Below are 25,361 nucleotides of genomic sequence, written 5' to 3'. Positions count from 1 at the left end.
GTACACCTTTCTATGGAGTTTTGATAAATGGACAAGGCACTTCTGTGGCGAAGGGAAGGAAACCAGGGTGAGGGAGGCTAGGTATGATGACTGTCTTTAACTAAATAGAAAGATGGGAGGAGTTGGATTGTTTCAATAAAATACCTTGCTTTGAAGTAATTTTATTTTAACAGTTTATTTCAGAAATTGAATAAGTACTGTTGCTTTCAAATATTTTCAAATTTTCTGGCCCTGAAAACATGGTGAACTAGACCACTGGACTTATTTTATCATTGGAAATAAGCAGAAATAACACCCAACCCTATTGTGGCAGTAAGATCTGTAAAAAATGTTTGTGTAGCACAAGTGTGTTGCCAGCTCTTCAACCACTGTAGCTGGGAGGGGGGTCACCCACATGTGTGCACAGTAAGGTGTCCAGCAATGTTTCTTCTTTCATCAAACATTCCCCAAGAGTTTCTTGGAGTCCTCTGGAAGGAAAAAAAATCAGCTTTTATTACAATAAGCAGTAACACTCAGGGAAATTCCAGAAATCTGAGGATATGCTTTTATATCCATTGTCTGATCATGGTACCTCAAGCCACCTTTGTGCTGGAAATTTGTGTTATTTTGGTGGCACTTTGAGTTTGAGATTAGTGATTTTGTTGAAATCTGACTTAAGTGTTTCACATTTTGCCCATTTCTAGTAATGGCACATATGTATCTGTATGAGTTGGAGAGGAAAAGAGGCTTGGAAACTCAGAACAGGATAAGAATTTAAGGGTGTCTGAAAATGCCAGTAGGCAAAGGGAGAATATAAGAATAACACCTCTAAGTATCACATGGAAGTCTTCCTTATAGCTATTTATATTTTATCTAAGTAATTTGAAAGATTTTTCTTTTTATATTAACACTGTACACATTCTTGCACGTTTTCTCAGAGACCTAATCCATCATATTGTCATGCATTGTCTCTCTGTATTGTAACTGAAAAATGCTCATTGCGTTGCCATGTATCATGTCACCATTTTTGAGATGATGACTTAAAGCTGAATGTTGGAGCACAAAACTGTTCATGCAATTGTTAGCACAGAAAAGCTGCAAAGAAGGGTTACCATGAAGGTGAAGAAAATAGATTTTTATATGAAAAGATACAGAGTAACTTCATAGTGTCTAAAAGAAAAGGCTGAAAATATTATTTCTGTTTCTAAGTACATGGGCAAAAAGGAAAACAACACTGAGAAGGGAGAATAATCTGAAGGCAAATATTGCTACAAAAATAACAACAAAGACCCAAACTTAAATGCTAGCTGGCCATGAATAAATTTAGAATGGAAATTGGAAGAAAACTCCTAGCTGTTAGAGGAGACAAGTTCTGTATGAGCTCCTCAATGGAAACAGCAAAATGAGACTTGAAACAAACATATTTTATAAATTAAATACTGTCTGAAACAGCTGAGGATTGGGTTTGAACCACATGACCTAATCTGATCCTAGATTCCTTTATTCTTCAAGTCCTGTGTTCTTCATTTATCTGTAAGTGAGATGCTTGATCCTCTGTATAAAGTCTTACTCTGTTTCCATCATCTGAAAACTCACGGTGTCTACAAAGATGTGCAGGAGGCCAGAGAGATTTTCTAGATGGTCATTGCATAAAGCAGATCAGCATCTGACTTCATTTCTATCACTAGCTGCTATTTTTACATCAGTGGCACTAGAGTAAGAAGAAAGCAGGAGAGTCTGGTTAAGTGGTTTCAGGCATTCTGACTTTTCTGTCTTATGCCATGTAACATCTTAGACATAGTTATTCTGGTCTCAAATCCTGTAGAATTCCTGCTGAGTTCAGTGGGGCATGGCTAAGGCTGAATTACGTGTGATTAAACTTGAGTCTGTGTGATTTTGTCTTGATTTCTACTTTTAAAATAGGTTTCTATTTAGGGTTGACAAAATCTGATCAGTGGCGTGTTTCCAGCCACACTCTGATCGTAGGAAAGGGAAATCAATAAAATTCACACTCAGATGGAATTTGAAAAAAAAAGTAATTTTATGGTAGCAAGATCTTCATTTTTTGATTGTTGTTTTTTATAGCAATTGTATTTTCAGACACATCTCAAAAACCTTAACAAACCAGGCCATTCCAGAAAAATGTTCCACTTACGTTTGTCTCTTTTTTTAGAGCTTTATCCTGTAGTGGAGTTTTATAATATCTGTCATGGCTTATGGAATGTGAGCAAAGTCTTCCCTAGCACAGCTGAAAAAAATAGAAACATGATAATAGTATATTCAGCATGTTAAATTGACATTATAAATTAAACAAAACTTAGAGGAAATCATTGCTGTGCCCCGAGGTGTATCAAAGATATTTTGGTATTTAAAGTTTAAATCAGTCTGTGCTCTTGCCCTGAATGCCAGTGTGCAGCTGTATTGACAGCAGAGCTGTTGTGATAAAAGGGTCACTTTGAAAGTCATGAGGTTTGTTCAATCTGAAATGTCATGAGTGAAGAAAATAAAAATCAGCTCTTGGATGTGAAACACAAACAGAGGCGTGATAGCACACGTGTAGACATAAAGTACTGAAACGAAAGGTGGCATTGGTATTATTGCCTGAAACAGGCATTTACAGAAGCTTTGTGAGAAGTTTTAGCTTCTCCCTTAGAGATGTAAGAGTTTCTAATGCTCATGGCCTCCCACAGAGGCATTATGCTAGTCCACTTCGAGAAAGAGTTTGAGCTTGCTTGAGTTGAAAAAAAAACACCTTTTTGTAACAGAAAAGTCTATGATGTTAAAAAGAAACAAATAAACCCATGTTGCTCTATGTTTAATTAAAAAGTAGTAGATTTGAAAGGTTAATTTTCAAAATTTATTTTATTCTCTAAACAAGAAGCCTTTACAATCTTTCCAGCAGACAAACATCCTCTGATAGTACCAAGTGGTCCCTGCATCGGATATGGAGAGTATTTTTGTAGAAATATCCTTTAGTTTTTCACAGGTATTTAGGAAAAGGTTTGGTTTGTTGATAGTTGTACAGTTTTTGTGGACGCAAGAGTAGATTTAAAATATGCCATTCTAAAATCAGTTAAATACTCCAAATGTGAGTTACAGCTCAGCTCAGGAACTTGTAATAAACTGGAAACAGCACATACCCATTGCAGTTGAAGATTGGCTGAGGGATCTCTGGCCCCATTCCCAGCCCTATTGTGACACTCCATTGCTGTAGACTGCCATCCATCCGATGCAAGTGTCCCTAGGATTGGTGTTTTAGCCTCCCAGCTGCCAGCCATCACAGCCTGCCATATTAATGCCATCGTCTTAATCTCTGTGGACTGTGAAGCGCAGCCACAGGAGGCCTGATTTACCTTTTCTTTCCTGGTTTCCTCTAGCAATAGAAAAAGCTTCTGCCTACACATGGGGGCAGAAGTATTTTCAAATACTTCTATTGAGTCAAATAGTTGAGAATTTCCCTTTTAATTACCTTTGAGGGAACAAACTGAGTTTTGGGGCTGTTAAGAAGTAAAACTAGAATTGCTTTAAATCTGGCCACATCTTCATTGATTGTTTGTTTGTTTGTTTGTTTGTTTTTTGAGGGGGAGGATAGCATGACTCTTGAATATATTAAATACAGCATCATTCAACATATATTTTGGGGTTAATACCTGTTTTATATTTTGTTTGAATTCTTCTCCAAGATCAGCATAGAGTAAATGTGTAACTTTTAACAGTTCTGTAGCAGAGGTGTTTTCAATTATTTATAATTAGTGGCAGTTCTAAAGAAAAATTAACCCCAGGTATTTGAAAGGTAATTGTATCTGTTGGATAAAGGAAATGCTGGAGGTGACACCTGGAGTTCTTAGCAGCAGGAAAACTTACAAACTTTATCCCTCTAACAATAGATTCCACAAATTATCTTAATTGAAGCTTTCAAAATGTGAATGCTTTGACACTTGACAGTGCTCCTCCTACCAGAACTAGTAGCTTTTCCTGAATAATCATTTATTACTTGCTGATGGCTCACAGCTGAAGAAATTTACTGCTGAAAAAATGCACCCATGTGTTTTAAATCTTCATGTAACCATGAAAAATTAATTTATTCTGAAGCTGTGTAAGTGACCTAGGTACATTATTCAGATTAATGGGGATTGGATATGGAAAGCCTAGTAAAAAAAAATATACTGCTTCTTCTGTGAATTAGTATAAAATATTTATACTTACAAAAGTGCAAACTAATAAATTTATAGAACAGGAGATGTAGAACTAATGAATGTAAAACAATAAAAATATTTTATTTTCCTTATGCCCAGGCACCATGCACAGCAAAGAAAAGTTCTCTGTTTGTTTCATCTGTTTCTGGCTAAGCTCCATGGCTGACATCTAAATGCAGAAGTTTATTAGTTTTATGTTGCAATTAAAGTTGGTCTAGGGTCTATACAGTGTTTCTTGGTCGCCAACATACTGCATAGAAAGCTAAATAAGTAAGAGACCAGTAAGAGACTTCCAGAGCAAAAAATAGGTCAGAAGGACAATTGCATGACCAAAGGTAGTCAGATGGTGTCAATTTGACCGAGTAAGCAGTTGTCTTCTTTGAATCTCCAGATGTTATCTGTCCTACTCCAGAAACTTCACTTTTTTGGGAACACTGTTATGCCTTTGGATACTTCTTTCTGAGTTTCATCAGAAAGAAGGCTTATATCTTTTCACAGGAAGACTGTTACTTTCTTTCTTCAAGCTGGTACTTCTAATCAAAGGGCTTCTTCTGACTCACCTCCTTTTCCTTTCTGTTTGGTAGCAAATAGATTCTGCTATTTGCTAAATTTGTTTTGGTTATCAGCTACAATAAGGAAAATAAAATATTTTTATTTGTCCTACACTGATTAGTTCTACATCTAATTCTTTTCATACCCCGTCTACCACCCTGTGGCAGCAGCCAGATTTTTTAATTACTGGCATTTCAGGCCATGTGTCCTAAAAACTTCCAGCAGTTTCCAGAAATCATAAACAAAAAAAGTGAAGACATGGTTTGTTACCCATCTTAAACAGGAGGACAGGGAGAACTCTTCAGTCTCAGCTCCTCTGAAAATTTGGTCCACTATTTTTACTCTTGGGGCCCTTCAGGATGAGTGCAGCTACACAATGACATAAATTGTGCACTGCTAGTACAATTGATTTGTTTGTTAAAATATTTCACGAGGAAAACCTGACATGCCACACTGAGTTTTCAAGACTGTTTTAGCTTTCATAGGTTCACAATCAGCAGCATTCTGCACTAATGGACTGTCAACCTGGATTGCTGACAGGGAAATTACATCTAATGGCTTTTCATTTCTTTCCGAAGATTATTGTAGAACTAATAAACCTAGACTAGATAGGGGTTGGGATTTTTCCTTCTTTTCAGTCCTGACATAGGGATGCAACTGTATGAATATTTCCCTTACTGATGCACTTGTGAGTCTTTAATTCAGGCGTTTCCACAATACTGCCATCTCTATAGTGGGAGAATACATAAGGGAATACATAAGAATACATACATTCTATGCTATTATTGAAGTAAAAACTCTCATCGTGGTACTTGTCATTGAGATAATTGTTTTTAATAATGCAATATGAACAGAAATTATGTTAATCATCATTGTTACTGAGAGTAACTATAAATTTAATTCTATCATGAAGACTCATAGCTCAGTAAAAATTTTTTTCCTCACATTCAGATAGAAGAACAGAAAGTTGGGCTGTAATTAGAGTTGTGATGTGATGAAGTGAGTCTGAAAATATAGCAGAAATGTTTAAAAGACTATTTACATGTAGTTACAAGTTGAGTGTATTTATAATTGTATTTTATTCTTCAGTAGCTAAGCCAAATTATAATTGCGAAGCAAAAAGAAATGTTGCTAAGTACCACAACAGAGATTTAATGTTGATGTTCAATTTCTACAAACAAAAGCCAACACAAAAAAATCAAACAGCAGCAATAAAAAACAAACAAAAAAATTAACCAAATACCCCAATAGATTGAAAGTGTTACCAAAACAACAAAAAACGAATGTATTCATTTTGTTCAAAATCTGGTAGAATGGCCTACGCACTGCTGGTTTTTCTTACAATAAAAAAGGCAAAAGAGGAAAAGCTATGAAAAATTAAATACATTCCTCAGGCTTCCAGAAAACAGCTGTATTTAAAATGGAATTGTTATAGGTCATGTAAAAAGCAACATCTTAAAAGTACTGAAATTGCTTGGGTTCACCAGTTATTCAGTAAATATTTTGCCTTCATTGAACAGATTTTCAGAGAAAAATGATTCAGTCAGTAAAGGACTGCTCATAAAATTCTGCTTCAGAGTACTGACTTATGGAAATAAAAAATATAGGAAAATGCACTAGTTAATATTCAAGAGGACAAGAATTTCACTGAAGAGGAAATTATCATATGGTTCAGATAAGTGTATTCTTGTGTCTTTTGCATTACAAAGTTGCAGGGAATATCTGCAGTAGAAATAGTTGCCTAAATGGACCTAGAAAGAATGTTGTGTGGTTTTTTTATGTACTAGCCTTCTGTATGTCAACCATTTTAGTGTAAATTACCTGAGAACCAAGAAATAACATTTTTACTAATGATTTTATGACAGAGCATATCAATATTTTTGGTTTGCACCATTGCTTATTTTGTTTTTCTAATTTACCCTGAATGATACCAGGCTGCTTTGCAGCAACAAAGTTCAGAATCTCTCCAATCCTTCTATATGCTGGTAGAATAACAGGTTTTATAGATGCTAAACCAAAGGGCAGTTAATCAATGTAATAAGCCTTTCACACAATATTGTATTAAAAATCTTTTAATAATTATAGGTTCTAATTGTTATATTATTGGGTTTTCCAAGATTTTGTATTATTTGTGTGTTTTAATTTGGTCTTATGGTTTGTACTTTTGGTTTGCTATAGACTGACATAGCTTTAAATGTTCTTTATCCAAGCAGCCTTTAAGGCAGAAAAGATTCAAATTAATGTGGTTAATGAACTATACCTTTTCCACGAGTAAAGTGCCTGTTTTGCTTAATTCTCCTGTGGAGAAGAGCTGAAGAGAGATAGCAGAGTCTGTAGTGTGAAGCTGTGACTCAGTACATCTCTATCACACCTTCTGCTCCCAGTTCTCTCAGCGGGATTAGCTGGGCAATACAGTTGTCATATCTGACTAATGTTGTGATTTGGTGGCGTATTATTCTATCAAATACAAAGTACAAGTTAAAATAATCTCAACAGGTGACAGAACACCTCTATAAAGACTGAGATACGCATTTTGCAAAATTCTTCTCCTATCTATAGACCCACAGAGATGTAAAAAACTCAGTAGTTGCATTGCATCCCTCACTGGCAGTATTCCTGCAGCATATTTTCCTATGGGATTTGACATGGACTTTTGGGGAGTTTGTTCGTTGGTTGGGTTGGGTTTTTTTTTTGTTTGGGGTTTTTTAATAGCCAGGATCTGGCTGGAAACTAACAGCCTTTTGCTCTCTCACTGAAGAATATTGAGTTGTTTTTCCAGCAGTTATCTTCCAGGATTTTTGCCTCACTTCCATTGCTTCTCTCCCACAGCTGCACTCTAGAGGGCACTTACAAATAGCAAAACCTTTAATTGAGACAGTACTTTATCTTCCAACCCTATTAGGATATACCAGCCTTCCCTACATGCCTTGCCTTGCAGACAAAAGCCATTTTGCTTGATAATATCTAGAGCTGCACAGACTTTTTTTTCCCCCAAAAAACATTGGGGGGAAAACTGTTGCAAAGTAGTTTGTTTTCTCGAAACATCTCCCTTTGAAGATTCCTCTCGAAGCATGGAATTGGAAGGTCTGGGGGCTCTTGCCCTAATCAAACTCTTGGGATTCCCAGACTCCCTCCTGTATGGGCAGGATTTGGGGTGCTGAGTCGTGCAGGGGGTCACAAGGCTGGGTGGCCATGGGTGGTCCTGCTGGTGGGGCTGGACACCCGCTGGCTGCCACTGCCTGAACACACAGGTTTGTCTTGGGTGGGTATTGAAAGATGAGCTGCTAGCTCAGGGATAGAGTTCCTTTCTCCTTACTGGTTCTTAGAGCACGAAGTTTCCAGCACCTTTAGAGGTGATTTACCACTGTAATAAATCTCCCTGGTTTGTATTAGGCATTTATTCTTTTAATGGTCTCCTTTCATAAATCATATATATAACCATAACTTCAATTTCCACTTAGGTACTAGATAAAAATAGAATGAGGAGTTCAGCATTTTCCTTCCTTTTTCATGCTTTCTGTTTTCAGATTTTTGCACTGATTCATGTAACTTCTGCTAAGCAGTATTTATTTGTAAATGCTCACTGAACAAAATGGTAAATATGTGTACTTAATTTTTCGTAAGAAAATATGTTGATACTTGTGTAAATTTAAATACATATTTGAAAATCTGTAGTATGGATACCAAGAATATTTTTTTTGTTCTAACATTCCAAATTCATGCATAAAGAATACGGGGTAGAGAGCTTGGATTTTTACCAGTATATGACACTGATTCTATGTCACTAGACTAATTACAAAATAATTAATAAAATACACAGATTCATAAGTATTTATTCATGTCTAGTTGTGTCATGTGCTTAATCTCCTTTCATTAAACAGCTTATTGGTATAAAAGTCCTGCAATAAGATATTTGTAGTTTCCAATAGCTGTAGTTTGCTAACAGGGGTCAATGCATCCTCTTTAAATTCTTGTTTGGAAGCTACCTTGCTGAAAAACTCCTACAGGAAATCTTAATACACAATTTTGATTCTGTGATCAGAGCTAAAATAAAGCTAAAATTGTTTAGAAAGCCTTCCAGGGGAAATACCAATGCTAGGTTCATCCTCCATGAGAAAGATCATCAGGTAGCTTTTTCAGTGAATTATTTCACCCACATTCAAATACACGTTAAAGCTGCAAAACTCATGAAAAAATGTTTAAAGACTGTTCCAAAAATACAGTGGTTTGGTTGGATTGCTTTTGGCAGTGGTTTCCAAGCATCCACGTTTGAACACAGGCCAGTATGGACCCATCTGGCCTAGTGATTATACAGGGTGCCTTGCACAGAGACTGACTCTGTAAGGAGTGGTTGGTAAGATGCCATAATATTGTGATTTCTGCAGCCCAGATCCAACTTATGCACTCAAAGCATAACAGAGCTTCTTTCGGCCCCATGCACTCAGATTTGTATCTCAAAGAACAGTAAGCTCCAGGAGGAAGAAAGGCCTTGAGCACATCTCTGACAGCTTGAAATGGCTGAGCATGGAATCCTGGGGCTGTAGGCTCAGTTGATCTCAGGTGCCTTCACTGGCTGTGTCTTAAGCTCATCTTTCCTTTGGCTCATCCAAGTTTCTTTTTTCACTTCACTCAGTTGCAGAGTGTGTTCTTCACAGTGGTATGGTCCTTGGCAGGCATTCACATGCCCTCCTCTTCATCCTCCTAAGGTCAAGTCTGTGCTCTTCCAAGCACATAGCAATATACAGCAATGACCTGGCTTCATCCAGTTTCTCATGATTCTAGACCTGACCTGTCTTTCACATAACTCAAGTATTGCTTTTCAGGCCCTTGGTTCATCCATGTGATCTTTTTAATTCATCCCTCCACAGAAACTGACTTTCTCTATTTTGTGATGTTGTGGATAGGCCTGTCTATGCCATGAGAAACTCAGGAGGTCTGTCTGTGCCAGCCTTCCCATTCCTCCACAGAACTTTTGAAAGTTAACGATTAATATGTCTTAGAAATTACATTGGAATTTCAAGGAACCTTTTCAAGGTCCCTTTTCCAAGATAGTGCCCATGCATTTTCATTTCCATAATATTTATAATTTCTGATAAGTTTCTGTTCTTTTGTACTTTTTTTTTCTGCCTCCAGCTTTTTTCCTCTCTTGTACAATGTTTATTTTTCCAACTGCATTTTCCAACAGCATTTTTTATTATACTGACAAGAACAGCAACACCTCTGTAGATTGTCCTACAGCAAAGGCACGACAGAATAAATGATCATAAATAAGTCATCTTACATGATTTCTGTGTTTCTAGTCCTTCAGTTTCTCTCAGTAAGGAGTAAGGGTCCTGGAAAACTGCTACCTCATGGCATTTGAGACCTAAAGCAGATGCTGACAGAACATGTGTGACTGCTGCCATTTGAACCAAATCCCAAGTGTATGATAGGATGGCCAGTGGAAGCCATCAAGGATTGCTAGACCACACGTTGCTTGAATTTTGTTCAGTTATGCATGTTTAGCTGCTTATTCTACATGTTCAGACTGCTGCTGGGAGAGGTTAATTTTTTTAGTCACAGAATTCTGATACTACGTATATCTTGTAGAAAGACACAAAGCTGCAGTTTGGAAGGCTTAAACTATCCATATTTCAGTTTCCTATGTATAAAGTAGGAGTAAATACATTTGTTTGCTCTCTACTTTTTTAGTGTAATCTGTACTGGCAGTCTTTGGGACAGAAAGTTCAGTTGAAGCTTTTTCTAATACTTTAGATATGTTCTCACAAAAAGTCACATTAGCTCATGAGAGAGAACAGCTGTTTGCTGCATCACATTGCCTTTCTTTTATGCACATATTCATGGTCTCTGCATCTGAAAGATCTGGAATGAAAGAATATCTGATAACGTGTCATCTTCACGTCATGTTATGTGTTTATAAGTGCCTATCTCACACTGCTCGTAGGACAGCTTTTGGTGTGTGTGTTTAAGCTCAGTGCCATAGAGCACAAGGGGCAATGCATTGCTATAATGCACTTAGAGATGTATTCACATATGTCCAAGAGTAAGGGCAGTGTAAAAGATGAGCATGTAGATCAAGCAAGGACATGCAAGGAGAAGACACAGTGGTTGGATAAGTCTTTGGTGGTGTTTTCATTGTAATTTATATATGTTTTGTAAATCAGGATTGTTACAGAGGTTTTTGAAAGTAAGTGCTTCTATAAATACATTTTTGTTTGTTCACACTAACTTGTTAAAATGCTTAAAACAGAGAAAGGACCTACGTAGTACACGTGTACACGGATTTTCCCTACAAAGCTAAGTGGTGAGATAGGTAATACCAGCACACATGAGGTAGAAACTGGTAGAAGCAGAATACTGATGTTACTAGGTTTACAGTTCTCCAAACCATAATGAGACAATTCTGCAAGTAGATACATGTCTAATATGTAATGTTAACTGAAATATGTAGCAAATCAGCAAATACAATCCATGTTTTATTCTCTAAAAATAGAAATATTTCTATTGAAATATCTAATGGGAATGAAAGACGCCAAAGATCATAAATTGAGACTTTCATCTACTAGACAGTTACTCCCTAGGGGTTACTGTCAGGCCAGCAATATGTCAGTGCTGTACAAAATAGTCTACTACCTAAGTGGAAGGAAACACGAGTGACAAATGTGGTATTCAGCTGAGCTTGTTATTATGGAGGTCAGAGTCCTTGGCTGATGGGAGAAACAAACCTTGCCAGAAGTGCCAGCAGTGTATCTTAGTAAGAGAATGTATTAAATAACCATCAATGACAAGTACACTCAGAGAGAGGTAAATGTTTTGTCTTTTTTATTGCTGAAATAAAATGGGTAATAATTATAAAAAAATAGTGTTTAGTTTCTTTGGAGCCATCTTCCCAGCTGTTAAGGTCTAAAAGTATTTCTGAATTTTCAGAATTTCAAGCATTTTAGTAGAAACAAGCATTCTTATTTTTACTAAACAGCAGGTCACATAGTACTCAGGCAGCAGTTGTGTGGATTCACTGCTCTGTTACCTGCTTGCCATCCCTGAAAAGAATGTAAAACATGAGATGTTATGGCATGAAAGAGAGAAGTGTCACTTCTCTGAAATATGATTTTGACAAATCACATGTTACTGTCTCAGAAGCCCCTGCATACACCTGAGCAGAGAGCTGCAGAGCAATGCTGGTCATGGAGGTGTGCAACACGGAGAACATTCATCTCTGTAAGTCAAACTGCTGATGGCAGGGGGAGTTTCCTAAACCCACTGTATTGTTGGACTCTGTGTTTCAGGTGGCATTCCATTTGTCCTCACTGGAGAGTTTTTCCAGCAGTCCCAGAGGCCGGCTGCATTCATGATAGCTGGAACAGTCAACTGGCTCTCCAACTTCACCGTCGGACTGCTCTTCCCTTTCATTCAGGTACTCAACACTCCCTTCTTGTCCTGCTAATCCTACCTGACAGATCACCTGGTGAGAACTGTTTAAAAAGACCCTCAGTAAATTCAAATAAAAAGGAAAACTACATTCTTTAATTTTCCATGTGCATATTAAAGCTTTTTGAATGATTTTGCATCCAAATGAAGTAGCCTTGGGAAATTTATCGTTATCATAAAAATATCCTGTTTTGTGATTACAAAATTAACCAGTTTATTTTTAATGAAGGTAAATTATATTTCCGGCTTGAAGGGGTTTTTCTGGTTTTTTGGTCTTTAGAACATAAAAAAGAGAAAAAGTTTAGAGTTTGCACCTCAAGATGAAAGCAGTATTACTCAGACTTTGATTTTAAAGCTTTTTCACAAGATCAAACTAGAACGTCTTCTCTTTCCTGAGCTTTCCCTTTTTTCTATTTCAGTCAACCTTATTCTCAAAATTCAATTTATGAGTCACCTGCTTCTTTACAGAAAGGTAATATCCTCTTCTTTACAGGAAGGTAATATCCTCTTCTTAGCTCATTTTATAAATCTAAACCAGGAAAAAACCCTTCAAAATTCATTCACAGAATGAATGCCTAATCCTGTCTAAGTATTTAAATACTAACCTAATTGCTTGAGAAACAGCATCCATTTTTTTTGATCATTGGTGTCCTTCCACAAAATTATCAAAAATGTTTGAGAAACAAATCTGTTAACTTTAGAGTTACTAAAAAAATCAACCAGTAGTTACTCCTCCAAATGTCACCAATTAACTAATTTGAATGCCTAGATTTTTGCCCTTCAACTATCTGTAGATAAATATAATAAAACTGTGCCTTGAGTCATACGTTAAAATGTACAGACAATATTGAAAAGCTAGTATACAAAAAAAATTTTTGACAAATCAAAAAAAAAAAATTAAATGTAGCTACTTTTGCAGCCCTCATCACTACCTATTTGAGGTGCTGAGGTTTGACCAGGGACACTTGGTAAATCATCAGAAATTAGAATGTATGTATATAGGTGCAATGAGCTGAAGCAGGCAGAGGGGACAACAAACTGCATCAGCAGAAAAGTGTAATCTAAAAGTCTGGAAAACCTCTGGTGCAGCAGAATAGGCTTGTGTTAAACTAGTACTCTTCATTAACAGTAAGTTTGGAGGGACAGATTTCTGTAATCCAATGGTGTAGCAGGACCATATATTACATGTTATCTAGAAAGAGCTTCTGTTCACTTTTTGTAATGTATTGCGTAAATACAAAGATTTACTAAAGAGTAATAATTAAATAATTTCACATGTTATTTTCATTACATGCTGATGTATTCTTACCTCATATTCCAGGTTGTTCCATTAGATTTTTAGTCATTACACTTGTTTCAGGAGGCTCTCTTGTACTTCATCTCTATTTCTTCCTTATTTTTACACTTGATATTTTCCTTCTCATGCCTCGAGTGTCATTTACTCAGCAAGATTGTCTTTTGGTTTTCCTTATTATTTCCTTACTGTATAATAATATCCTTTGACTTTTTTTATTATGCAGTATAAGAATTTGAATAACAAGGGTGTTCACAGAAGCCTATGCATAGATTCCCTCAGCCAAGCTATTTTAAACTTTTTAAAATACATCAGATGTTTAAATTAACTACAGTGCCCCCATATTAAGGTAAATGGCTAAAGTTCCCCTCAAAGATGAGAAAATGAAATGTAGGCTATCAGAAGATTAGACGTGAGGAAAAAATGCTCTTAATTAGAAGCAACCCACTTCAGGTATAAAATATAAGGATCTGTTAACTTTTTTATGAGGAGATAGTGAATGTGTCAGGGTCGTGATTGAAATTGCAGTTCATGTCTAAAAATGTATCTATTTTTTACTTAGAAAATATGTTTCATACATTATACTTTAGTACTCTGTCCTTCATTGTCCTGCACTTTCAGCAGAACCTTAAATTGTGTCTGGAACTGAAGAAGGACAAGGGGTAAAGGACACAAACTCTCTCATCCATTTGTTTCACTGGATTATATCAATTCAAAGCAAAGTCAAGTTGAATGCCTACATGAATAACAGTTTTGCTGCTGATCATTTTTGTAAGACATCTAACCATTACCATTTGACCTCAACACTTCAATATCCTGTTTGACCCCCATCTCATGATTCTAATCTTCATGGCAACTTCCAAATGCAAGCACCCATTGCCAGTGTCAAGGGGCTGTGACATTGCAAGCTGAGAATTTAGGATCACATTTGGCATTTGCCAGAAGTTCTGTTTTAAAAATATTAATGTGTTAAGTTTGTTAAGTTGATTCAGAATTTGTTGATTTGCTCATTAATTTTGCTATATCTGCCCTAGAATATCTATTTTGCTGTTTCCAGTATCACAGTCCTGCTTAGAATTTAACCTTTGCTACAGAATGTGTTAAGTCTGTAAGCAGCCATCATTAAATAGCACATCATGATGTTCCTCTCAACTACTTTTAGATTTTTCCAGACTATGGTGTTCACAGCGTGTAAGCTATTAGCAGGAAGACTGTTCTCAGCTAGATGACTTTAAAAGTGGCAAAGTGTTGAGTTCTTAAAATCAAAATCAGAAATCTGATCATTTCAATGTTAGGTTTTTTATTTGTTTTAGTTTACTTTTTAGCTTGAAAAAAGTGAACCCTTGCTTGTTCATTCTGGGCACTTAAAGTCAGTTCACAATAGCAAAAATCAAGTATTCTTTACCATTTTATTTAAAGGAAGGTGGAGGAAATGCCTGTACATTCTGCCTAATGTGCGTAGCAGCCCCACACAAGCTGGAAATATGTTTGTTAACCTTTTCCTTGTGAAAATGTGGCAGAGCTGCACCTATTTAATCATATACCTTCCTTATGCAGCTATATCTAATCCTCCTCAAAGTCAGACATGATTGCTTGCCATGTCTGCAGTCCAATTTGAGGGGGTTGCCCAACTCCTTCACCTTTGATTCTTTTTTGTGGTAATGGTATGTGCGCCTTAGGTAAATCACTTCTTGATTTTCCTTTTTCTTTTTTTTCTTTTTTCTTTTTTTTTTTTTTTTTTGACAAATGCAAAGCCTTGATAAGCTGCAGAAAAGAGAATATAGGAGAGAAAATAAAAGCGAGTAGTTCAGGATTCAGCTGGCTGGACATTTGCAGAAATACTTTAAATGTGTTTTAAATGGTCTCCTTAGAAAGCTGGTATGCAAATAGAAAGTGAAACATTTAAAAGCTTGTGCTTAACTATTAAATATCCTGTATAACAATAGCCCTCATCAGCCTTGAAAAATCCAATGTAAATCCTGCTTTGAAGAGGTTTTATTAGCCTGCTGAGTAAGTAGGTGCTTTCCTCAGGAGATTGCATCAATAGGTGTCTGCTGTTCTCTTGCCCTCCCCTATGCACCTGGGAGGGCAGGTGACCTTCAGTAACCCATCGGAAGCCTGGCCTTTCAAAGATCTTCACCTGTGTATCTGACCTTGGCTCTGAATGGTTATCTATCAAGAGACAGAGCTGTTGTTGTTTAGGAAACCACCTGAAACTTCAGGCACCTTTGAACCTTGGATGTTCCTGCAGGAGGTCATGCTTAAGGAAATGTTAGATGAAAATGGCTGCAAAGCACAGAGTATTGTAGTGGTTTATTCTGTCTTCCTTCTGACCCTGGGGTTTCTCACGGTGCATGTAAAATCATGCCTTCAGGTCTTGCTAAGAAAACGTGTTCCTAGCTCCGGCAAGCCTTTCTGGTGTTGGGGGAGGAGAAGCAGCTTTGTGAAGGTGGCAGCATGTTCTGAACTTGAACAGAACAGGTTGTCTGAAGAGACTTGCCTGAGTGGATGTGGCAGGGGGGCATGGATGGGGCTGATTCTCACATGGCCAGGGTTGATGCTGCTGCTGCTGGGAGCTGAGTGTGAGGAAGTAACCTGTCCTTACGTGAGAAAACAGAAGTAGCAGAAACCACATACTTCCCTTGTATTCATTTTGTGTTTAGTTACAACTTCCATTCAGAGTTGGCTTGCCTTTGCTTCTTCCCCTGTCTTTCCCTTCCTCTTTTAACCCTTGGGTGTGGTATATTTTGTTAAGGAGTCAAGTTACTCTTCTGGTGGATACAAGTATTCAAGTTTTTGAACGCTGAGGCTTCAACTCCACGTAGTTAGTGAAATGTCACAGAGCATAGAAACAATATTTACCTTTTAAATTTTATCATACACGTTGTCATTATTCTTGTATCATTGACAGTGTCAGAAAAGACTCTTGAGACCATGTCTGTTGGGCCAAACAGATAGAGTTGCAGCATATCTGGGCTTAGTCACGGAAGACTTTAGTTGAAGTTCTTACTCAGTTTTTTTACTCTCACCCCAGCTCAAGATCAGTAAAACTCTGGGGTTTTAGTTCCAGAGTAGCAGCAGGAGAGTCTCATCTCTACACAGTTGGAAGGAGTAAAATAACAAAGAGAGACTATGGATTTGTCAGGAGACTATGGAGGTTACAGATGTCAAAGAATAAACGAGGGATGCAGGTTTCTTGGGCATAATATGAATAATATCTAATATAACATAAATAAGAGAAAGTATAATCATTTCATGGAACAAAGACAGATCCTTTTTTCTGTCAGATCTGTGTATCAGTACCTGTTCTGTAGTAGCCATTGTTCAATAACTCAGCATTTAATGTTTTTCCATCACATTATCTTATCTTCTGCACCCCCTGATGGGCACATCCAATATGCTTTGGCCAATCTACTGCTTGTTCCAACCCCTCAGATCTTTCCTCCACCACCAGGCAATTCAAAATATATCAGAAATAGATAAAAATTAATATCTAGGCTGAACTGTATCCCACCCATGTCCCGCTAAGGGCTTTTACTGAGTTAGGATTTGTGATTTAACATTTTCCTTCCACTTTATCCTGTACTTCAGTCCTGCATCCTTTATCAGTGTGCAGTACAGGTAGAAGGTTTTGTGCTTATAACGAGTAATTTAATTAACACGTGATGTTCTTCTGTGCCAAATGCAGTTTGGATGATATGAGTTGAACTCTGAATGAGTTACAAAAGTTTTATGAATACAAGTGGTTTCCTTCCCTGTGAGTGTAAAATAATAACCAGTTTTAAGGAAATACTGTGACTGAAGACTGGCTGGTGAGAAAAGGGCTTTGTGTGCAACACCCTGCAGTGTTGCTATCTGGGAATTATGGCTTCGTTGGGCAAATCTTGGCACAAGTGCAAAGTCTTGTATAAATCCTATAATCCCCACTTGTAGGATTTAAAACAAAATTTAATTTTTATCTTATTCTCTGTGGAAATTCATTTAGAGGTTCTTGAGGTTCTTGAGGGCTACTTCTTAAGGGATTGCAGAAATTAAGGAGAGTATATTTATTACCAATAAATGTAAAATAATTGCAAATAAATCATGTACTCGTGAGAGTGTTCAGTTCAATTAGGAAAGGTTTACAGAGACATGAATCAAAAAAGATAATAAACACTAATTTATTTAGATCCTGGACAGCAAAGAAATAGAGAGGGATAAAAAAGGTGGAACAAAGTTGTGGCTGCACCACCAAGAGATGCAGATAACTTATTGCATTTGTTTGCCAGGCTTATTTGTTCGAGGCATTAATTGTTCGTTGTCATAATGGAGAATATTTAATTCAGTAAAATTTTAAAAAGTGAAAAACATGATTTTGGATTGAAACTCTACCATCCAGCTGAACTACAATTATAGATGCAGAAAATCCAGATGTAAAATTTGAATTCTTAGCATGACAGCATGATTTATGAGGCACTGTGAAATCATTTTTTCCTGTCTACTATATCCATTTGCTTCTGCCTCTGTATAAGCTTGAAAGTTCTATCTGTTCCCATGCCAGAATATTTTCCCCCCACATCACTCATGCTGTTTGTCTTGCGATTGTCAGGTTGCTCAGAACTTCATGCTTCTAGAATTTAACGAAAAAGCTTTGATGATCTCAAGAGTCCATAGACAATATCAGAGCATGCACTTTCCAGCTTTCCTTATTACATGCAGGATTTAAAAGGCTGACCTAGGTAATGAATTATCCACAGAAACAGAAAACACTTTAACTAGGCAGGCTGGCAATCAGCCATGGTATTAAAAAGCAGCTGCAGGAAAGGTTTTTTACATTTTTATTTTCTTGTTCCACACAGGAATTGATGTTCTTCTAGCACACCATGTAGAATGTATACTGAGCAAGTGAAACATAAAAGTAATGCTGGGAATTGCATACACCATAAGCACCCAAAGCAGGGAGCTAAACCAGCCTGCAGTGTAGGACTAGTGTAACCAACAATGATGGGAATGTGTTACAAAAATGTGCAAAATCAGGATTGCATCACTGTCTAGTTCTGCCTTAATTGTTTCAGTTGCATACCTCTAATGGCATCTATAAACACGCATGTTTAGGAAGCCACATCTGCTTCCTCTGTCCTGACTGATTTTCCCTGAGGTAACCTCAGCCTTGCAACACCTGAGGTGATGTGCAAGGAATCCAGGTCTCCTTGGGTTTGCTGTTCACACAAGGCACCACAGAAAGGTCACTTTATTTTTGGAGCTGGAGATACCCTTTTTGGTTTCATTCAGCCTCATTAATAAAAGTCAAATGGATTTTTGGTTTCAGGACACAGAGCGTAAATCTATAGAGGAGAAAGGGAGGTTTCCTCAAAGGCTGGCAGTTCAACAAAGCACAGCTGGTAATATTGTAATTATCAAATGTTTTTTTCACAACTGTACTGTTGAAAGGTAACTGAAAGGTGTTAAACGATTTCATAATCACCAGGCAAGAAATACTTACATTTCAGTGAAGTACAACTCATATTAGTTGGTTGGAGCCCTTATAATCTATTTATAAATTAATTTCTTTGTGCCTTCTCTCTTTATTTTTGCAGTGAAGTAAAATCCAAAACATTAAAATACAGTCTGTACTTTGTTTTCACTTAATTCTTACACTTTCTAGCATGAAAGTAAACGCATTTTAGGGATTTCTTTTTTCCTGCTGTAAGCTCCCATAACCTGATGAGTGATACAAATGTCTACCATTTGGGGTTTTTGTCTTGTTCATTTTGCAAATCTCAGAGCCTGTAACTACAGTGATGAAGGTGCCCCTGGCAATGGCAGTTTTTCGATGGGTTGTGTACAGGTGCCCAATATTGCAGAAGCGTGCAGCAGTTTTTGTACCTAGGAATTGTGAGGTGGTGTGCAGAACAACCCAGTGAAACATCTGCCTCAATTCCACAAATGCCACAGCAGTTGCAGGCTCCGTTGAGCACATTGCAGGAGCCCTGCTGCCACCCCGTGCCCGCAGTGCCTGAGCTCAGTCTGGTGTCTCTCAGCACCACCCAGATTGCAGCTCCACACGCCTTTGCCAGGAACCTGCTTTTCTGTCGACAGGCCACAGGCAGTGTTGGAAGAACCAACAATTCATGCATTTTTATGAACTTCTCAGCACTCTGACTTGCAACGAGTGCCAGCATGTACTGTGCTTGGTTAAAAATTGCTCCATACACTCCATTTTTTCTTTCAAAACATCCCTGATGTTGCCTTTCTTCTGGATTTTTTCCCTTTTGTCATGACTATCTCCTTTGTTTTCTATTCACAGGCTGGTTTACAGACCTACTGCTTCCTGGTGTTTGCTGCCATCTGCTTTGCGGGAGCGACCTACCTGTTTTTTGTCCTGCCTGAAACAAAAAATAAGACATTTCATGAGATCAGCCAGGCATTTGCCAAAAGGAATAAAGTAACTTTAGAAATGCAAGAAATAAACCACTACGCTGGGGAGAGGAAATCGAGTGCAGAACAAGAATCTGACTTCCCATCTTCAGTGGACAATGGAGAAACCAAAAAAGGGATTGTGTAAAATCAGGATACTCTCCCAGAGGATGAAGGAAAACATGCTCTTTTCATTTATAGCAGTGCACAACCTGTATTTTTTATGTGGCATTGTGAACTGCTTCCCCCTTGAATATGGTTAAAGTGAATATGGGTAAATTTATTAGCAGCTGGGGTGATGGTTGAGGCAACAAGAGGCAGGAGTATGGAATCAACCAGCTTGGAAAAGACCTCCAAGATCATCAAATCCAACCCTTGATCCAACTAGACCATGGCACTAAGTGCATGGAGTAGCAGCAACTGATTAAAGAAATAAGAGACAGGGTTTTCTTGGCACCTGTGAAATTGGTGCTGTGGTGAGTGGGATAGGGAATATGGACTTGTAGAAGTGAAGTGGCAGTGGGGAGCCAGGGTTGTGAGCAGCAGCTGGCTGAGCATCCCCCTGTGCTCACAGGGGGTGTGTGTGCTGTAGCCAGGAAGAGGAGGAGGTAGCAGGGAAAAGGGAAGAGATCCCAGTGGGGGTCTGCTAAGAATCAATGCAAGCAAACCTGAAATGTCACCAGCATATATTTCTCCACGTTTCCCAAGATATCATTCAGGTTGCACATGAGAACTGAGGAAGTGAAAGAAGACTCATGACACTTCCCTGACCTCCCGTTCCTTTTCCAGCTATTTTCACCTTCAGTTGTATTTTCTGAACATCTCCCACTTTAGCACAAACAGGCAGCTCTGGGTCCAGATGAGTTTCCTTGCAAATCCTGATTGACTAGTAATAGTAATCTGGGTTTGTTGGTACTGCATTTCTCTGAAGATATATACTTAAATAATTTTATTTTTTAAGAATAGACTCGAAGCTTTATTATGAAAAGAAAAAACTAAACCTCATGATGAAATGAGAAAAATCTGGTGGTATGTGTAGGGCATAGTATTAAAACAAAAAATCAAACATGCAATGTTCCAAGGGTTGGGGTTTTCTGATTTTTTTTTGAGGGGGGGGGGCTGAGAGGGGGTTGTGGGGTTTTGTTCTGTTTTGTTTTTTGCTTTTCTTTTCAAACTCCTTTTAAAGTAAGTCTTAGGAGCCAAAATTTCTCTGAGACCTGTTAGTTCTTAACACTCAGATCTCTCCAAAGGAATTTCGGTGCCTATTTCTTACTTAAACACTAATTTTTATTTGGGCATTAAATTCTGAAGCTCCAGGCCTACTTCACATTAAGTTTCTAAGCTGTTTAGTGCTTTGTAAAACTTCTTAATTTCATGACAGGAAAACTCAGTGGGCTCTCAGTGGTTAGGTGAACCATTCATGGGATTTTTTTTTTTTAAAATGAACATCATCTTTGCAGTTTGCAATTTTGATAATAGTTTTTCTTTATCCTTCTAGGTACCTGGATGCTGAGGGGTAATGAGCACTTTTAAATTAAATAGCTGTTTTACATGAAAAGTCAGTAAGTCTTAGAGCTGTTCTCAGGTAGGAGTAAGACACAAGAAGAAAGTGCAGCATGTAGGCAGAGCCAACTGCTTCCACAAGTTGTATTTACTAATCCAGAAACCCATACATTTGGAGCGTTTTTATGAGAACATTTGCATATGTATTCATATATATATATTCCAAGTATAGATATATTTTAATAATTAATGGGTTAATATTAGTGGCTTTGAAGTGAAAGAGGGTAGACAGAGATTGGATACTAGGAAGAAATTCTTCACTGTGAGGGCGATGAGGCAGTGCCACAGGTTGACCAGAGACATTGTGGATGCCCCATCCCTGGAAGTGTTCAAGGCCAGATTGAACTGGGCTTTGAGCAACCTGATCTGGTGGAAGGTGTCATTGCCAATGGTGGGAGTTGGAATTAGATGATCTGTAAGGTGCCTTCCAACCCAGGCCATTCTGTGATTCCATGATTTATATTTATATATTTATATTTATACACACACAAGATGGAGAATTGTTTTCCAATACCTGGGGTTTTTTTCATACTTCCGCAAGTGATAGTCTGGGTTTTGTTTTGTTCTACACTTTAAATTACACTGTAAATTAAAATTAGAGATCCTAATGTTCAGCTGTTACTACTAAGTTATGTATATAGTTTTATACTGTGTTTTATTTGTATGTGGCATATTTACTGTACACATTGTAAGCTGACCTAACAGGGCAATTTTACTACTAGGTAATAGAAAAAAAAATTGATGTAAGCCTTTATGCCAGAATTTTTGCTTTTTTACTGGTATAGGGGTACAGTAGCAGGAAAATAAAAATATATATGAGAAAGAGAATTAAGAGTGAAAAAATAAAATTTATGGATTTGGTGCTACTATTAAGAGAAAGAATGAATTAGGATTATACCAACTGATAATCATAGATAGAAGCTAATTGTGGAGGGAACTGAAGAAAAATGGTTTTTTAATAAGCACTTACAAAATTTTATATATAGCAAATGAAAATATTATCTTTCAGTGCCTTTAGTTTCCTATTCCATGAGTTACATCAGTCTTGCTAAGTGAATGGCTAGGTAAAAAATGAGTGTGAATGCCACCCCTCCAGACAGTTTTAGGAAGAAATTCTTCCTTTTCTGCCTACAGGGTGAGACTGGCAAATTCAGACCTTCTCATTCAGATTGAGAATTACCTTATATTGCAGTTAGGGCTTCTAACATGGTATGATGTAATCTGGTTTGAGTCAAGATGGCAAGATTGGAAACCATTATTATTAGAATTAGAAGAATTTAGCACTTAGTGCTGTTCATTAATGTTTATTATAGACATTTCTAAAAATGGATAACTTCAATTAAATATCATGATGACCTGATATGGCAGTTTTATGGGGCTTCTGCAACAAAATAAAATCATCTTACAGTTGTTTACAGTTGCATTTGGAGCCTAGGTCTGAATGTGTGGGTTGAGATGGCTCAACAGAATTTCCTGTTATACAGCTCAAGGGGCTGGTACAACATTAACAACAAGGGGTCATGTTTTTCTCTTCTGCCATCCCATTTGCCCACCTCTTGCCCTGCCTGAGATGGGCACACACTTCCTGTGTGGCTGCAAAGAAAGCTGCTACAGACTGAACGAGCCATGGGATGATGGTTCCACATCACCCCAGTGGTTTGTTGCCACCTGTGGTACAAGTTAAAAGCAATTCCATTCTCCAGACCGAGCTGGTGCTTTGCTCACTGGCCAGGGAAGGTGGCTGCAGTGTCCTCTGCCTTGCATTGTGGAAGTTTCAGATGTGCCAGTACTGCAATAACTTTCTCATCTCTCACCCTAATGAGAGTTTCGTGTTGTTCTTCAAGTTGTTCCATAATTTTTTTTCCATTGTTGTGTTGCTATAGTTTCTCCAGCAATGAGAGGATAAAATGGAAAATATCAGTGATTTATCATTTGGTTTTTCTTGTTGAATGTATCAAATTTTCTATAACCTGTGTGTTTGCCAGCGAGTGTTGTGTGGTGCCATGTTCTCTTCTCCTGTCTGTGACATTGGGGTGAGGTACTGCAGGGTGGTGTTTGTACGAGTACCACAAGTGAGTGTGATCAACTATGTCTGTGCACAGTGATCGCAAAATAAACCTTTGGAATTAAAGTAAAATTATGTAGATTTTGTTCTGGAATTAAAGTAAAATTATGTAGATTTTGTTCTGGGTAAACCTGAACCTCTACAGCTGCATGTTTTGATTCCCTGGGGTTTTGTGTGTCCCAGTACAAGTCTGTTCCATCCTTGGGTCTGGATGACCCAAGTCATTGTGGAATCTACAATTGGGTGGTTGGGAGTTAATGGGAACAAAATCATCTCTGAATCTGTATATTTTTTAAGCATTATTTACATTTTGCTTCTCAAATCAGATTCTACACCTCATTCTTTGATATATTTATCCTCAGCTTTAAACATCAGTGCGAGGAAAATGATTAAAACTAGTTAGTGGTAGTAATAGTTGTTTATAAGAATTGTTGAATCTGGTGAGGCTTTTTTGTAGAAAGCTGTCCTTTGCAATGTATAAGTCTGAGTTACTAAAGGTCTCCTTTCTGATGAGAAATTCAGTCAAATTACTATTTCTGCTACATGGATATGCAAAACCTGAAATCTGAAATATGTATAGAAAGTTGAATTTCATACTTCAGTTTTTTAAGCCAATTTTCATTCCACAAGGATCTGCTTTCTAGTGGGCGAAGATGTGAGTAATAATCCACACTAAATCCAACTCTAACCCCACACTAAATCCAACTCTTTGAAATTTGCTTTCTTTCATTTGACTATTTTTATGTGCTTTTCCTTAAAGACATCACCCTATAAACTACTGGATCTGCCATCACCTCGCACAGTAGGAAGAACAAATCCAAGTAAAGCATTCTTAGGAAACACATGTGGACTTTTCATTTCAGTCTACCTCCAGTAAACAGAGCTCAGATACAACCTAAAAATCTAAAATACAAAGACCCAGACCAAAGCAGGTTTGTTAATACAAATATTCATGCTGTTAAAACATTCAGGCTTGAGTCCATACTTAATTGTCTCTGCAAGTGGTTTTATTTGAAAGTGAGCCCTGTGAAAAGGTGAATTTCCAGGCAAACACTTGGTACTTGGACTCCTAATCAAATTATCACAGCTCAGTAAGCAATCATGCATAACCTGAGTCACTACAGCCCTCTTCCTTGCAGGCTAAGCTGCATTAACCTTGCTTTTTCCATGACCTAAGAGAAACACAGGCAGTGGATGGTCGAGCTCTTTCTTAAGATGTTCCCTCTAAAGCTTCACTACTGTTAAATTCTTTTAAACCTAGGATTTTGAGTTAAAACAAAACAAAAGTACTGAAGAAAAGCTTTCAGGAGACACATATGCAGTGATTAGTGAAGTCCATAGAAATCTTCTCCAGTGGTTTCAACTGCACTAATGTACCCAAGAAAGACATGGTATACTTACAGGAGTTGGGAAAAACAGCACATTTTTATCTTCTTTAGTAGTAAACTAGTGGCTTATTTCCTCAATCTGGGAAACAATATTATTATTCAGATGCTGTAAAAGCACTAATCTGATGCTTTTCTTCTGAATTTGGGAGCAGGTGGTTGGTTGGTTGAAGATTTGTTGGGGTTTTTTTATCTAAGTGAGAACACTAGTAGTCTGGTTCATACACCAAAGAAGCGTGCCAAGAGTGAGACCCCTGGAGTAGCTGGCTGTCTTAAGATGATTTACAAAAGGTAAAAAGCAAAATATAACTCTGTCAGACCCCTGAAACGCAATCCATTAAGAGCATGATCTTGTAGAGGTAGGAGATAATTTGTCTGTTGCTATGTAACCTGCCATGCAGAGACATTGATTTTAGTTTCATTTTCTCTTGTTTCTCTCAGGCCAAAAAATCAGCTAAATGCGATGCTCACCTCCACATTTGTCCCACTTTTTTTTTCTGACT

General features: G+C 37.5%; 1 protein-coding gene across 3 annotated transcripts in view; it reads left to right on the top strand.

Moving 5' to 3' along the window:
• Positions 1-23,533, top strand: part of SLC2A9 (solute carrier family 2 member 9) — an 82,592-nt gene extending 59,059 nt beyond the window's left edge. For all 3 annotated transcript variants that reach the window (XM_032686644.1, XM_032686642.1, XM_032686643.1), the window contains exons 11-12: positions 12,014-12,141; positions 19,736-23,533. In XM_032686644.1, coding sequence (XP_032542535.1) covers positions 12,014-12,141; positions 19,736-19,993 — 386 coding nt within the window. In that variant the 3' untranslated portion in view covers positions 19,994-23,533. The remainder of the gene's footprint in view (positions 1-12,013; positions 12,142-19,735) is intronic.
• Positions 23,534-25,361: the final 1,828 nt, after the last annotated feature.

The sequence above is a fragment of the Chiroxiphia lanceolata genome, chromosome 4, assembly GCF_009829145.1.
Source record: "Chiroxiphia lanceolata isolate bChiLan1 chromosome 4, bChiLan1.pri, whole genome shotgun sequence".
Classification (NCBI taxonomy): domain Eukaryota; kingdom Metazoa; phylum Chordata; class Aves; order Passeriformes; family Pipridae; genus Chiroxiphia; species Chiroxiphia lanceolata.
The sequence above is the reverse complement of the archived record's forward strand: the minus strand, read 5'-3'. Positions and strand labels throughout refer to the sequence as shown.